The following is a 14,735-nucleotide window of genomic DNA, read 5'->3' as shown; positions in this document are numbered from 1 at the left end:
CCAAGTTAAAACCCAAAACCATTTTCAGCTCTGATGAATCTCCTTTTTCAAAACCAAATCTGAGCCTTCCTGAAACTGGCTACTTATCCACTACTTTACAATTCATTTCTTTCCATCTCCAGAATTTTGGAAGATGTGATTACCTGTGAAGCATGAAATTCTGTAAATCTATCTACTGATAAGCATTATACAAAAGTAGCTAAGTGTCCCTGTTTATACATTAAAAAAAAATATTAGGCAACTACCTTAATCTTCTACTTTTGTCCCCATAATAAAGTAATAAAAAGTAAAGATTCTAGAAAACTTAGAACCAACCTATTTAGATGAGAGTGATGTAAATATTTAAAATAGCACACACAATGCAGATTTAGTAACTTGTTTAATAAATAGTTCACCTTTAATATTAGTTTTTAACACTTTCAAGGGTTTAGTAGAAAGCAAATTCATGACCTTGGGATAGTAATAGATGATAACTAGAGACTTCTCAGTAAATTCTTCTGTATTCATTGTCATTTAGGAGTTAACTGAACAATATGAACCATGTTCAATTCCCAAAGTTCTTGCAATTACCTACACGTTCTTTATTCAGCTTTATTAAATAATTAAAAAAAAACAGGATGCAAAAAAGTTATTGCTGTGTCTCATTTTGAAGGGTGTTTTCTGCTTTATTTTGATTTTCAACACCAATAGGATATGGTGCTCTTCCTAAAAGAAACTGTTCCCATTTGGGAATATATTCTTCTACCGATGCCCAGTAACGAGTCTGAAAAAAAAAATCCAAAAGTAAAAAAGCATATCAAGCAATTGAACTTGGCTCTTCATAATAGTCTAAATGTTTATTCACTTAAGTGTGTGTGTGCGTGTACACACACACACACACACACACACACACACACACATATACATAGAATGAATTTCCTCTACAGAATATTTTATGTTAATTTTAGAAAAAAAATCTGGCTACTTACTAGTGTTAATTTTCAAATTTCTCAGTAAAACCAGAGCCTGGCAGGATTACAGGTTTTAGAATTTTATTGTGATTTTACACGCCCTCTTGTGGCCAACCTTGTGATTATTGCCAGTTGTGTCATTCATGGCTATAAATCATTAAATATGTTAGCTTAATGTTCCAGATCTCATACTAAATGATACCAAAATGATTACAGTAAAGTGGTCAAACGTGAATACTTTCTTCAGAATTACATAAAATGATTTGACCTGGGATGAGATCGGGAATGGAACTCTAACTAGTATGTTACAGTCTAGGAGTCAGATGGATTGGCCCCTTAGGTATATGGGAGATATGTATCCATTCTACCTTTTACAAATCCGTGACATTTCAAATTGAAATTTGTCTTAAATTTTTTTTTGTATGACCAAATACTATCAATACAGCTTAACCATTTTTTAATACACATAGCTGGAAATTTGAGATGCTATATTTTTATTGGTTTGACTCTAGTGGCGTCTGGCTTTAGAAGTTCATGTAACATTGCTGTGACTAGGAGCTGTGATGGTTTCTTAGGTAACCGTCCTAAGGAAACTAAAGAGAGCTACTGTGCAAAAATTCTTGCATCATACGAGACCATTTTCTATGAGATCAACACTACCAGTCCCATTTGGGGCAATGTATCCAATGAGTTGGATAGCACTAGGAACACATAATTATTTACACTGATCACTAAAAATGTACAGTGGCTTTGACAATTAAAAATGCTGAGGGATTCTCCATGTCTATACATCTATGCCTGTGGTCTCAGAAGCAGCCTGACGTTTTTAAAATAAAGGGTCATCCTGCTGTGCAAGACTAGCCAAGAAAAATACCATCCAAGGCCTGTGCTTGGGAGTTTCTCTGCCATTCACGGCTGGATTAACCCCTATTGTGTGGGCCCTGTGCTTGCCAGGGTAAGGTATTGGAGAATTCAACAAAGAAAGAGACGCTTGGAGCACGACATTGTACCACAGCTTTTTCTCTCTTCGATCACTGCCTTTTCTTATTACCCTAGATGACATACAAAATTGAGGGCAAAATTCTCATCCTTTAATTTTGAGTCCATTCATATCCCCCGTTGGGCAGAAAGCAAAATTGCCATTTGAAAAGGGTTATTAAAAATACATAATAGAACCTATTCTACATGTAGTAAATTCCCATTCATCACAAACACATTCATATACCAAATATGGTTCATTTTTGCAACCATCTTCTCACCCTGCTCTTGAACTGAGCTAAATCAAACAGACAAAAGCCACACTGTCGTGTATGATAATGTGTACTTAAATAGCTTTGGTTCAATTTTGGTGAAGGGACAGAACTGCTACTTCCAAGAGTTCTAACAGGAAAAGCACTCTGGTTAGGCATGCTGCTGCCTTAAGGTTTACATCATGTTTTCTATGATTTAACAGGACTGTTGTTTCTAAGGGATGAGGGGTAAAGACCTTTAAAAAAAATTCCATTAGATTAAAAAAAAAGTTATTTTCATCAAGATCCTTCCTAATTACTCACTACCTATAAAACATGGTATTGTGGATATAAAAAGATCAATTGAACACATCTTGCTTATTTTGATGAATAAATAAATCTGGGTAATACACACATGTAACCACTGTTTATTTTACAGTACCCTACTGATAGGGTGAGGTCTCGGTTACTTTTGTTCCCTTAAGAGTCTCACCTCAAGAGAAACCACTTCAGGCCGTGGATCTGGGTGAATCCTGGTCTGCAGAGATTTTTCTGCTGCTTCTATATCCTGTATATAGAGAGAACATTTTATCATCAAAGTGTATTTATGTAATACAAATGACACCTATCCTACCAGTATCTACACCCTAAATCTCTCACCTCAGCTCCTCTCTAGACCCACAGTTTTAACTGATGGAGGGACACTGAGGTAGGAGAACTGATTGTAGCTCAATTAACCAGCTTCTACTAAAGAGTGCAGGGATTCTGATTTTAAAATAGAAGAGGGGGGTGGTATTTTTACATTCTGCCTTTTCACTTTGAATAGCTGGTAAATGCCAGTAATTTTTGCAAAAAGAATTTCCTTTAAAAATGCTCAGAGCATTAACTTAGTTTTAAGATGACCTAAAAACAGCCAGATGAATGAAATAATCAAGAATCCAGGGACAAAAACAGATACTCAGGTCCACACTGTGCTAACTTTTAAAATGATGAGTTCCAGTCTCTCCTGATGATGCAAATGGTACATTAATTAGTGGCACACATTTTGTTGGTTCAGCATTTCATCTTTAAATTTTTTATATTGATGCAAACATTTCACATATTTAAAAGAAGTTCAGTGAGGTGCCTTAGTACTTTTTGCCAAGACCTTCTTACTAAGCTATCCAGATTTTGAGGACTAGATTTCGATGTTAATTTCAATGATAAATGTTATTGCTAGGTAGTGTATTATTCAGCTGATGGCATTCAAACACTGTGCTTTAATTTGTAGTTACACTGTGCTTTAATTCGTAGCTTAACTTGTAGAAACGTGTATTTTCTCTCACAGTTGTCAAAACACCTGGATAACTAAACTTATAACCTGGTACAATTTTCTTAGCTTCATACATGCATGAAACATTTGCCCAGTTATTGTAGGATTTTGCAAGTTGTTGCTGAGACCTTTGAACTTCGCTTAAAAACACTCCCCAAATTGGCACCTATTTTTGTCTGGTGTCCACTTACTACGTTTATCAAGGTCACAGAGGCCTGGCTTCAAGGCAATGCAAATTTTGTTTCTCCTTGGAGCTTAGTGAATTGATAGAAAAGAGGAAGTTCTCTTGATCCCCGTGCACGCATTGGAGCAATCTAAGTAGAGGGCTGTTGGACAGACGGAGAGAGATGGAAAAGGGCGTGGGAGTGGGGTGTGAAGAAGCCAAAGCTGAACGGGAGAAAAAAGATAGCAGATGGTAGCGGCGGGAGCAAGGAATGGGTGTGAAATGTAAAAGGGAAAAACAGGAAATTCCCTAAAGGGACTCCCCAAAGTTGCACAACCATTAGTGCACCTGCTGTCTAGAGGAAGGTGATTTGAGGGGGGGGGGAAACCAAAACATCATCAATTTGGGGTTTAAAAAATTGATCTAAATAATAGCATGACTAACCCATCTCATAAGTTTACATCTAAGATGCACACTGTAGAGTGTTTGATGCCAACACAACAGACACGGAAGCCTAACTCTTCTGTGATTGTGCTCAGATTTTACAAGGTCCTGGAAAATTATTTCTTACTTTTAGAAATCCAGTCACCAAAACACAAAGAGAATAATCACACCTTCAATTGTGCCAATATTCTAAGAACAGTTTATAAAGCTATTGTTAGTTGTAGATCTAGGTGTTACTAACACTGTAGACAGTATTATAAATGTTTTTCTTGAAGACCAGAAAATTAAGATGCTGATTATCTCTTTAGAAGAGCAGATTTGCAAACAAAAGAGCAGATACGGGCAGACGCACGTGGGCTGGGAAAGCAGGACTATGGTGAGACAGCCTTTCATGTCTACCCCAAGATTACCACATCTCAGAAAAGCCTCTTTCTTATATTTAGTGATATTTTACATAGATGTTTTTTGTTCACCTCCCTCTCCCTGACCCCTCTCTCTTACCTCCTCTTTCTCTTTAGCTGGCTTCTTTTTCTTTCCTTGCTTCTATGTGTGGGTTTCTTAAGAACTGTGATATCTGTCTTCATATTTTTACCCCATATCCTTTTAAGATTATGTCTCATCTAGTTCCAGGTATGTCTGTAGATGACTGGCCAACCTGGCATCCTAACCCTTACTTCTCAACCGAATGAAAGGAGGCTCATCTTTTTCCCACTTGAATGAGTGCTGGTGGGAATTCCTTACTCAACAAGTACTTACAAAGTCCTCTGACTTATGCCAAGAGTATATATCATTTCACTTCTATCCACACCTGTTGTGAAACTGCTTAAAAGTTCTAAAAAGTGTGTGCTTCTCATGCACAAGGTCCTAGATTCAGTCCCCAGCACAAGCATGCCCACATGGGTATATACACAAAGAGAGAAAAAGAAAAAAAATTCTAGAAGTAAGCAAGGCACAAGTTTTAAGTTGTCTGTCATTTTGAGTAGCAAGAAACCTTGTGAAATTCCATTCATCCTAGCACATGAATCACCCTTTTGTCCAGTGTATCTACAGTGTATATGCTATCTGCCTGTTAGTCACTTAGCAGTTATCTGGGTTATCAGCTTAGCTGCCACAGTATCATAGTGCTTATGTTTAAGTTATCCTCATGTAGTAGCCTGCTGCCATGTCACAATGTCTGTCAGTCACTTTACTTCATCTCATCATACTGGCATTGTATCAGCTCACATAATCATAAAAAGGGTGAGTTAGTATAAGATTTTGAGAGTGAGGGAAAGAAAACATTCAGTTTTTATTATGATATACTGCTATAATTGTTTCGTTATTCTTTGCTGTTGTTACTTTCTTACTGTGCCTAATTTATAGGCTGAGCTTCATAACAAGTTTTTATGTGTAGAAATAAATAGCATATATAGGATTAGGCATCATCTGCAGTTTTAGGCATCCTCTGGAGGTCTTGGAACATATGTCCCATAGGTAAGGAAGGGTCTACTATATGTAGTTATGTTGGTATTGGAAAATTCTTTGGGAAATGGAATTTAGGGTTTGAGAAAAAAAAAATCTATAGGTGCAAGGTTTTAAGTTAAGAAACCTGCAATCCTATAATTAAATTGGAAGTACTGATAGATGCTCTTGTATTTTATCTTTAAAAAATGATCAAATGAAGTTGTAATAGTCCTAGTGCCCAAATTGAGGGCTCTAAATATATTCCTTGCCAAAAGGAGCCAAGACTCCCTGAAGCAATGACCAATTCCTGGTGTGGGCAGCAAACATACCCAGTAAGCCTAGATAGATTACTTTCTTTCAGATAATTTTATCAAAGACTATCGAGATCATATCAAAGACATTCAGGAGCTAACTTGAAGAGGCTTCTACTTTGTAAAAGTGCCATAATTTAAGCATAAATAAGAATTTTAAAAATTGTAATTTTTTAGGTTTTCAAATTCCAGATAAATTTAAAACAAAACAATACCTCAGTGATCACCTCTGGAGGACTGCTGAAAAAACAATCTATTATTTTAAAAACTAAATATAGGACTGTGGCTGTAGCTTAGTGACAGAGTGCCTGCCTAGCTGGCGTGAGGCTCTTGGTTCGATCCTCAGCACCACATACAAATAAATAAAATAAAGGCATTCTGTCCATCTACAACAACAACAACAAAAAATTTAAATAAAAATAACTAAATATAGGGCTGGGGGTGTAGCTTAGCATGTGTGAGACCCTGGGTTCAAAACCCAGAACTGCAATAACAAAATACACACATGTGTGCACAAAGTCACACCATTAAAAATAGGGAAAGATCAGATACTCTGCATATCTTTTCCTATGTGAACTGGATATCAGTGTAACCAAGTAATCGAAGAGGGAAAGATTCCCTTCATATAAATAATCAGCAATTGAATGAGAAGGAATAAAAAAAATCTGAATATCACTCTGTGCAACCTCTAACATAGCAAGGCAGTGCTCATCAATGACTGCCAAATTACAAAAGGAGAGACATCCATCCATTGTAGAAGTTTTTGTTCCCTAAACTTCAAACCTATGTCTGCCAAGGCCCCTTGATCCGCCCTGTTGATACACTAGCCATTAGCCTCCCGTGGCTACCAAATGCTTGAGAAGTGGCAAGTCTGAGTTAAGATATACATAAAAATAAAATATACATGGAATTTTGAAGACTCAGAAAACATTTTTATAGCCAACATTTGAAATATTTTGTATATGCCTCACTAAAAAATTATTTTAGAATAATACATTTCATCTGTTTCTTGTCTTAAAAGGTGGTTAGTAGAAAACTTAAGTAACTGGCCATCCTGGGTGGCAGTTTGGTCAAAGGCCCCATTTAACTGCCAGCTGTCCTTCCAGATCACTCTTCAGAGGAAGCACTCATTGAATCTCTGATCTGTAGGAGTGTTTTCCTCTTCTTTCTTCCTCTGGCGTATTCTTCTGGCTTTCTCATGAGATGACATTACTTTCCACAGAACTGCCTTTCTGTGTAAAACTAACTTTTCTGGGGAGGTGATGGGGAGAAATTACAGTTTGTATCATACATGTATTTATGGTAACAAAATCCTGTTTCTCCTGAAATTCACACTAATTATACTTATATTTCTAAAAGGCAGATAAATTCCACTTAACTAATTCTAATAGAGGAAATGTCTCAGCCTGTGTTTTCCAAGTTAACTTCAGTTTATGACATTTATGACTGCACCCTGATTGTTTCTTCCTTATTTATATTCACAGCCATATATTCACTAATATGGTCAGATATTAGTTGGGATTAGTATGTTCCTTATTCTTTGATATTCTTGACAATTTATTTTTCCAAATGAATTTTCAGAAACTTACTGAGTTCAATGCAAAGTTTTGGAATTAAAAAAAAAAACTATAAAAAACTTTGTGACAAGTGACTTTAGAAAAACAATAGTCTCCCTATTTGGGATTAAGGCATATGTCACCTTTTAAGCTTTCTGCTAAATCTCGTGGTGTAATAAGTAGTTTTATAGTATCATGAATACCCCTTGTTAAGAGCATATCCAAATATCTTAGAATTTTATTGTTAGTGTGAATCTGATCTCTTTTCTGGTTGTATAAATAGAATTGCTATTAATTTTTGTACTTTTAGTCTGTTAATTTGACTCAATTCACAAAACTTAGCTTTTTAAAGTATATAACCATATAATATAAAATGCTGCTGTTGTATCTTCCTTTTCAAAAGTTAAAGGCCATTAACTTTTAATGTTTATTATATTGGTTACAAGATCTAAGAGGTCAAATGATGGATGATAATAGAAGCCATCCTTATTTGTTCCTATCATTACAGTACAGATTTTAATGGTACCATTTTTTAAGGCGTGTGCAGTACTTTAGAAATACCTATCCTAGAGGTAACTTAACTTGTGTCTGACAAGAGGCATTAGGATAGTTACCCTACGGTTTCCTCATCTTGAAAGAATTGGCCAGGATTAGGGTTTTTCGGTTTTTAGTGCAAGAGCCACACATCAAAGAAAGGCTGTGGATGGGGCTTTGGGCCAAATCAAGTCCATTTTTATTTATTTTGTGTCTTTAGAAAAAGTTTTAATGCTAAAAATGTTTTAAATCTTTTATGAGACTCTAATGTAATATCTGTCATTTAAAGTTTCTTCTGAGAGCTAAAGTAGCTCAGTGGTGGAATGACTCCCCTCCCCTGAAAAAGTTCTCTCCCATCTCAAAATTCTGTCATTAACTCCTATTTATTATAGTGACTTATATGGTAGAGCCATGAACATTATTTCCAAAATTGAAAAAAAATGGGGGAAAGCAGGATAAAAATCGTCTAATTATTCAAAGTATGTATTAAAAGAAAAGGGAAAAGACTACTTTTAGCAACAAGCACTATGTCTGATGTAATAGGTGCTCAAACAGTGGTTACTAAAAGACTGAGAGGAAATATACAAAAGTGTACTTAAGTCCAGATGGGTAGGATGGTATGGATATATAGTGATTCATCTTTTTCTTTTAAATGTTTTTTTTTTTTTAATATGAGAATATATTACTTTGGTAATCAGGGGGAAAATGCCATACCAAACTGAAGTTTCTCACAGCTATAAAACCAGGTTCATTATTTTTTCTTATCTACAAACACTCCTTGACTTATAATGGGATTATGTAAAAAAAATCATAATTTGAGACTACAGTGTGAAAATATATGTAAAGCACCCATCCTACTGAACATCCTAGCTTGGCCACACAGCACACTATAGAAAATCACTTGTTTCCCTTGTGATCTTGCATGGCTGGTTGGGAGCTGCCTAGTTCTGCTGCTGCCCAGCATCCCAAGAGTAGCTTACTGCATATTGTTAGCCTGGGTGTCAATTAAATTCACAACATCCTAAAGACAAAAAAGTATAAGCTGAACTATTGTAAGTAGGGGCTCATCCATACATGACAATTTCTTAGCTTTGCTTCTTTAAAAAAAATTTTTTTTTTAGTTGTAGATGAACACAATACCTTTATTTGTTTATTTTTGTGTGGTGCTGAGGTTCAAACCCAGTACCTCACAAGTGCTAGGCAAGTGTTCTATCACTGAGCCATAACCCCAGCTCTTAGATTTTCTTCTTAACTCCAGTTTTTCTATTCTTGATATCACCTTGCATCTAAATAGTAAATGAATCTTTCTTAAACACCCACTCATATGTTTCTGATATTAGTTTGTATTTTTCTTTTGCTTAAACACTGTCACTACTTTATTATCTCTACAATATTATCTCTGCATATTAAATCTCAACTTCTTTCGTCCCACAACATACATTGTTTCCTGTGAATCTGCACACTAGTTAGCTTGTAGTACCATGAACATTCATAAGGCCATTTATTTTTTCTGCTCTTGGCTCTTTTTGCTAAGAATCCAATGGAATACCTTTTTTTCTGCCTATTCAAATATAAATGAAGCCTTGCTTCCTCTCTGAGACCTCTCAGAATATTCTTCCTCTCAAACATTGTTATGTACCTATTATCATATTTCATATCATTTAGTGTTTAATCACATGAAGTCTCAGAGTTCCTGATATTAGGGAGTTTATAACCTTTTATCATCAACTAAGCCTTGATGATCAACTAATTACCTTCATATCAAGCACTATGATTTACAGTTATTGTCTCCACTTTCAGCTTCTGTGCATTCATCAAATACTTTCTCATTAAAAGGACACCACTTGAGAACCAAATATCACATCATTTGCTTCAGGTAGGTAGCAATCAAGCGTTCTAATTTAGTTTTTCTAACTTTTCACAGCAAATTCCAGAATACCCTATATATTTCCATTTAAAAATAAATATTGCTAACACCATTGGGCAAGTAAGACATATGGCAATATAGAATGCTTTGGTAGCACTATGGCTGTGACTTAAATTACTGTGGATCAAACTGCCAGAAGCTGAGAAGATAACTGAATTTTCCTCTTCCTTTATCCTCTAGTGAGGATAGAAGATAACTGTATCATGCCTATCGATGAAAATATTTAACAATAAAAAACTGAAAACACTGCTTTATAACTTAAATAATATAGTCTTACTACCAAATGTTTTAGTCATAGGATCTCTTGGAAGCTTGAATGGAAGCAAACTTTAGGGTTTTAATTATGGATGAAGCCACAATTCTGGAAGCAAAGTATAGCAAGCAGCCAAAAATGTTACACATATGATTTTACTCCAAATGGGCACATTGGCCAAATGGTGAGGCCCTGCGCAATCATACACTTTGACCACCTCCTCCATAACCATCAAAAGGATCTGGGAAATCTGCTATAGTAGACATGAATTTTGTGTGTTGACTGTGGTTCCAAGAGGGCAAAATCAAATTGTTCTTATTTTTATAATGCTTAATGGTTTTGAGTTGGATCTAAGCACATTACAGGTACTTTAAGGTCTTTCAGGATCTTCTTTCAAATGAAAGAAGATGGAAAATGGAAAGGGACACCTTCTGTTTCTTACTTCTTGCCCAATGGAGACTTTAATATTCCTTGTGTAGTTATTGATTTTTCTGGATGTTTGAAAACATTCATTTTTCATGAATTTTTTTTCATCTTGAAAAATGAGAACCCATATGTTATCTGTCTGATGAACATGGGTTTGAAACAAGATACTCCCCCATTAATTCTACCTATTACTCATTATTATTCATTTCATTATAAATGAAAATAATGAAATTCACGTAAAATGTTTTTGGAAAGGTGGGAAACATCTCTGTACTTAAGTCATGGAAGCTTACCTTTAAAAGACTAAGATTCCTTTTAAAAGCAGTCTCGGCTGCTTGCAGTTGTGATCCCTTTTCTGTGTTTTGATTTCCAAATTTATTCTGCATTTGTTGAAGTAATATTAATCTTTGTGACACTCTAGAAAAAGCGAAGAGTAGAAAGAGTGAAAAAAATTAAAAAGCAAACATTTTATTGCCTGCCCAGTATACAAAGCTCATTTCTCAATTGCATCTAATTTCAACTCAAACCTGTTTTGAAAGTCGGATATGTTGTCAACTAATGGGCATTGAGTAACTTAAGTAGTTCAATAAGTCTTAAGTCAACCTGGGTGAAATTATTTTTTATTTTCATTAACATATTCTTTATATATGCTTGTAAGTACATGCTTCTGTTTTTTAGCCTCTGGTCTTCTGAAATTATTTTAGAGTGTTGAAGATATGTTTTAATTTTTGGTGAAAATGCAAACTGTAATACATATCTATCTCCTTGTACACATAGTTATATATACCTCCCCACACACATACATTGATATAACTTGCTATATGAAACCTTCTGCTTAACACTTCAGTACCCCTGAATCTCATGTTACACATTTAGAATTGTGCTAAACTTCCATATGTTTGAAGAAGCAATAAAAATATTTTTTCCCTCTTTTTCCAAGAGAAAGATGATGGTTTGATATATGAGTGAGAGGCAGAGTGTATGTATGAATGCTGACAAGGTAAAACTGTACTTGAAGGAAGATGTAAAAAGTAATTAAATTCTCAAACTACTTCATTATATATAATATACTTAAAATTTTCTTGCTGCTCAAGTACTCATTTAGTCTTAAATGATAAGAAAATATGTCAGATGATTAAAAACACATAAGTCTAGCCATTTTCAGATAGTTGTGGAGGTTTTCAAGAAACACCATTTCACACAGGTGTCTTAAAGGTAGAATTAAAAACTAAGGACTTTGAACAATCATTTTGTTGGGGAGTGAGTAGGGAGACAGGGTTAGAAATTTATTTTAGAAAGCCAAGGAGAAGGACCTGGGTAATTAAGTAAATGAAAGTCTGAGAGCCCATAGTCAGAGGAGGGAGAGGACTAATATTAAATATAAGAGCAAGACTGGCTGCACAATTTGTAGGACCTGGTGCACAATGATTGAGGATTGTGACATCGGGGTATTAAACCAAGTTCAGGGCCAGTGACTGTGTAGGTCACATACCCATGAAGGCCCTCTGGTAAGAGACTTAGAGAAGCCCATGAACCCATTTTGTCCCCTCGTCTCAGATGTGGAACACCTATTAAAAACTTAAGTATAGTAAGTTTATATTTATACATAGTTACATAGTACATAATTATGTAATGATATAAATTAATAATAAAAATATAGGGGCTGGGGATGTGGCTCAAGTGGTAGCGCGCTCGCCTGGCGTGCGTGCGGCCCGGGTTCGATCCTCAGCACCACATACAAACAAAGATGTTGTGTCCGCCGAGAACTAAGAAAAAATAAATAAATATTAAAAAAAAATAAAATAAAATAAAAATATAGGCTCTAGACTGTGATTTTGAATCAGTTTTAATGCACCTTTTCCAATTTCACTGACATATTTGCAGAGTTGAAAATTGGGGACTTACTGGGTTAAGTGTCATTGTGGAGCTAAGGGGAAGAAGAAGAGTGAATTTATCTAGATATTAGTAACAAAAAGTAAAAAAGAAAAGAATTATACCTTTTAATCCTAGTTTTTCTTAAGAAACAATGAAAATTCCTTATGCCCAAATCTTTTTTTATATTTATATTTTAGTTGTAGTTGGACACAATATCTTTATTCATTTATTTATTTTTTTCAATTTGGTGCTGAGGATCGAACCCAGGGCCTTGCACGTGCTAGGCGAGTGCTCTATTGCTGGGCCATAACCCCAGCCCATATGCAAATCTCTTAGGTGTCAGAAAATTAAAATGACACACTTTCAAAATTTTAATCTTCACTGTGTTTCGCTAATGAAATCAGTATAACTTCTATGTTTGCATTATACTTTTTAAAAAAACTTACATTTCCTCATGTCTTTTAGAAAGGCGAACTTCTTGAGGGAAAAATGAAGTCATCTTTAATCAAAGCTGTGGCATAAGCTTTCTTCTAAAATAATAAAAACATTTAAAGTTACTTCTACCACATCCTCAGCTATGCAGTATTTGATTAGTATCTTAACCCATTGGTTCTTTCAGAGGAGAAATGGAAACTTAAGATATAGTAATGTATAAAATCAAAGAATTGCACTTAAATACATTTTTATTCAAGATGATTAGTTTTTCATATGCCAGATCCATCTAAGGACACTATGAGTCAGGTGAATTCAACATACTTAACATTTCTCCCTGTTTTTCTTTTTTCGAACTCTAACCTTCATCAGAATTAAAAACAAGCAGCTGGTACTAAAACGAATGAACACTTTATTGTATCAACAGATAGAAAAAAAAATCCAGTGTAAAATTCAAGGCAGGAATACCATTCCTTATTGCATGTGCACACACACACACACACACACACAAACACACACATAGACAGGCAAACAAGTATGAGAACCAACTGGAAGCTCATGGTCTTTCCTTTACTGGAAGACTGCCCAGTTCTACCACGTCTCTTCCAAATAGGAAAGTATTTTTTTTTTCATGTGTAATTGTAAGGAAAAGCACAAGTTAGTACCTTCACCTTACCCTGGCCACTGAGAGCTCTCATTTTCAAGACACACTTGGTTCACCTTGGTTAAAAAGCATGGATCAGTGCAGATAGAGCTCTAGCACAAAGCTTTCAAGAGCCCAAGCCTGAAGACACATCTGGACGGGCGTAAAACCAGAAGGTGCCTGACCTAAGGGGGGGGCGGGGTAAAAGAAAGGAAAAAAGAAAATTCCTTCCTGGAATGAGAATTTTTTTTCCTAAATTAAACACTGATCATGAATTAGCTGCCTGACTGACCAACATCCAGGCAAAGTCTGAACTCTTCATTCACACACAGCTTTGGCTGTAGAGCGTAGAGCGCTGAGCCCGGCCGAGGGAAGCCGGCGGCCAGCCTGCCTTCATGGGGTTTCCCTCCTAAGGCCTGGCTGTCTTTCCTCAGAACCGAGGACAGCATTCAGTCGCCCGCTAGCCGGCCGAGGTCGAATTACAGATATTTTCCTGCTAAGGCTAATCCTCCTCGTCGCCGCTTCTCTAGCGTCATAGAAACTAGAGTTGATTGATGCAGCACTGAGGCAAGACCAGAAAGTCGGTCCACGGCAACTTTTCGGTACCGGAACCGCTAGGGCGCTTCAGACAGGGCAAATCGCGCGTTTTAAACCAAGATTCGCTCCAAGTTGGCCCTTTGACACCCCGCCCCAACTCCCCCTTCTTCCTGAAATACTCAAGAATTTTTCTCATCACCCGGCTCTTCCCTCTTCCTCACCGGCCCTGCAGACATCCTATGCGGTGGTCTGATAGTCACGCACCGACGCACCACCGTAAGGACTTCGCTCAAGTAGCCCACCGACAAGCTCTTCCGGGAAAGCGCACTGCGCAGGCGCAGAGGACGGGGCGCCATCTTTATGCACGCACTTGCGCCACGACGTCACCACAGCTTTATAAAAGGCGCGTGTTGCCTGAGTAGGTTAGTGACGCGTGGCTGCTTTGAGGAGAAGGTTCGTGTCTGGTAGGCAGTGCGCGGGGAGGTGCCCAAACGGGTACTTAGGAACTTGGGGGGAGAAATTTCTTTTGGTGATGGCTGCAGTTTCAAACTCTTTAATACTGGAATTTGCATATGTTAAAAATACTTCAGAGGGTGGAGCTGGTTTCCTAGGAACCGCTTATGGAGAAAAGCTCTGCAAAGTAGTCCTAAGTGTTGGAATGAATTTCCCGCAGAGTTTATTCAGCAAATACCTGTGGAGT

General features: G+C 36.5%; 1 protein-coding gene across 1 annotated transcript; it reads right to left on the bottom strand.

Annotated features, from left to right (window-relative positions):
- Positions 1 to 362: 362 nt before the first annotated feature.
- CEP15 (centrosomal protein 15) lies at positions 363 to 14,386 on the bottom strand. Its single transcript, XM_081288100.1, has 5 exons — positions 14,257 to 14,386; positions 12,870 to 12,953; positions 10,842 to 10,965; positions 2,673 to 2,747; positions 363 to 763 (listed from the first exon to the last, which is right to left on the bottom strand). The coding sequence occupies exons 2-5, from the start codon at positions 12,920 to 12,922 to the stop codon at positions 629 to 631; spliced, it is 387 nt and encodes a 128-aa protein (XP_081144226.1). The 5' UTR covers positions 12,923 to 12,953; positions 14,257 to 14,386; the 3' UTR covers positions 363 to 628.
- Positions 14,387 to 14,735: the final 349 nt, after the last annotated feature.

The sequence above is a fragment of the Spermophilus citellus genome, assembly GCF_964194105.1.
Source record: "Spermophilus citellus genome assembly, chromosome: 3".
Classification (NCBI taxonomy): domain Eukaryota; kingdom Metazoa; phylum Chordata; class Mammalia; order Rodentia; family Sciuridae; genus Spermophilus; species Spermophilus citellus.
The sequence above is the reverse complement of the archived record's forward strand: the minus strand, read 5'-3'. Positions and strand labels throughout refer to the sequence as shown.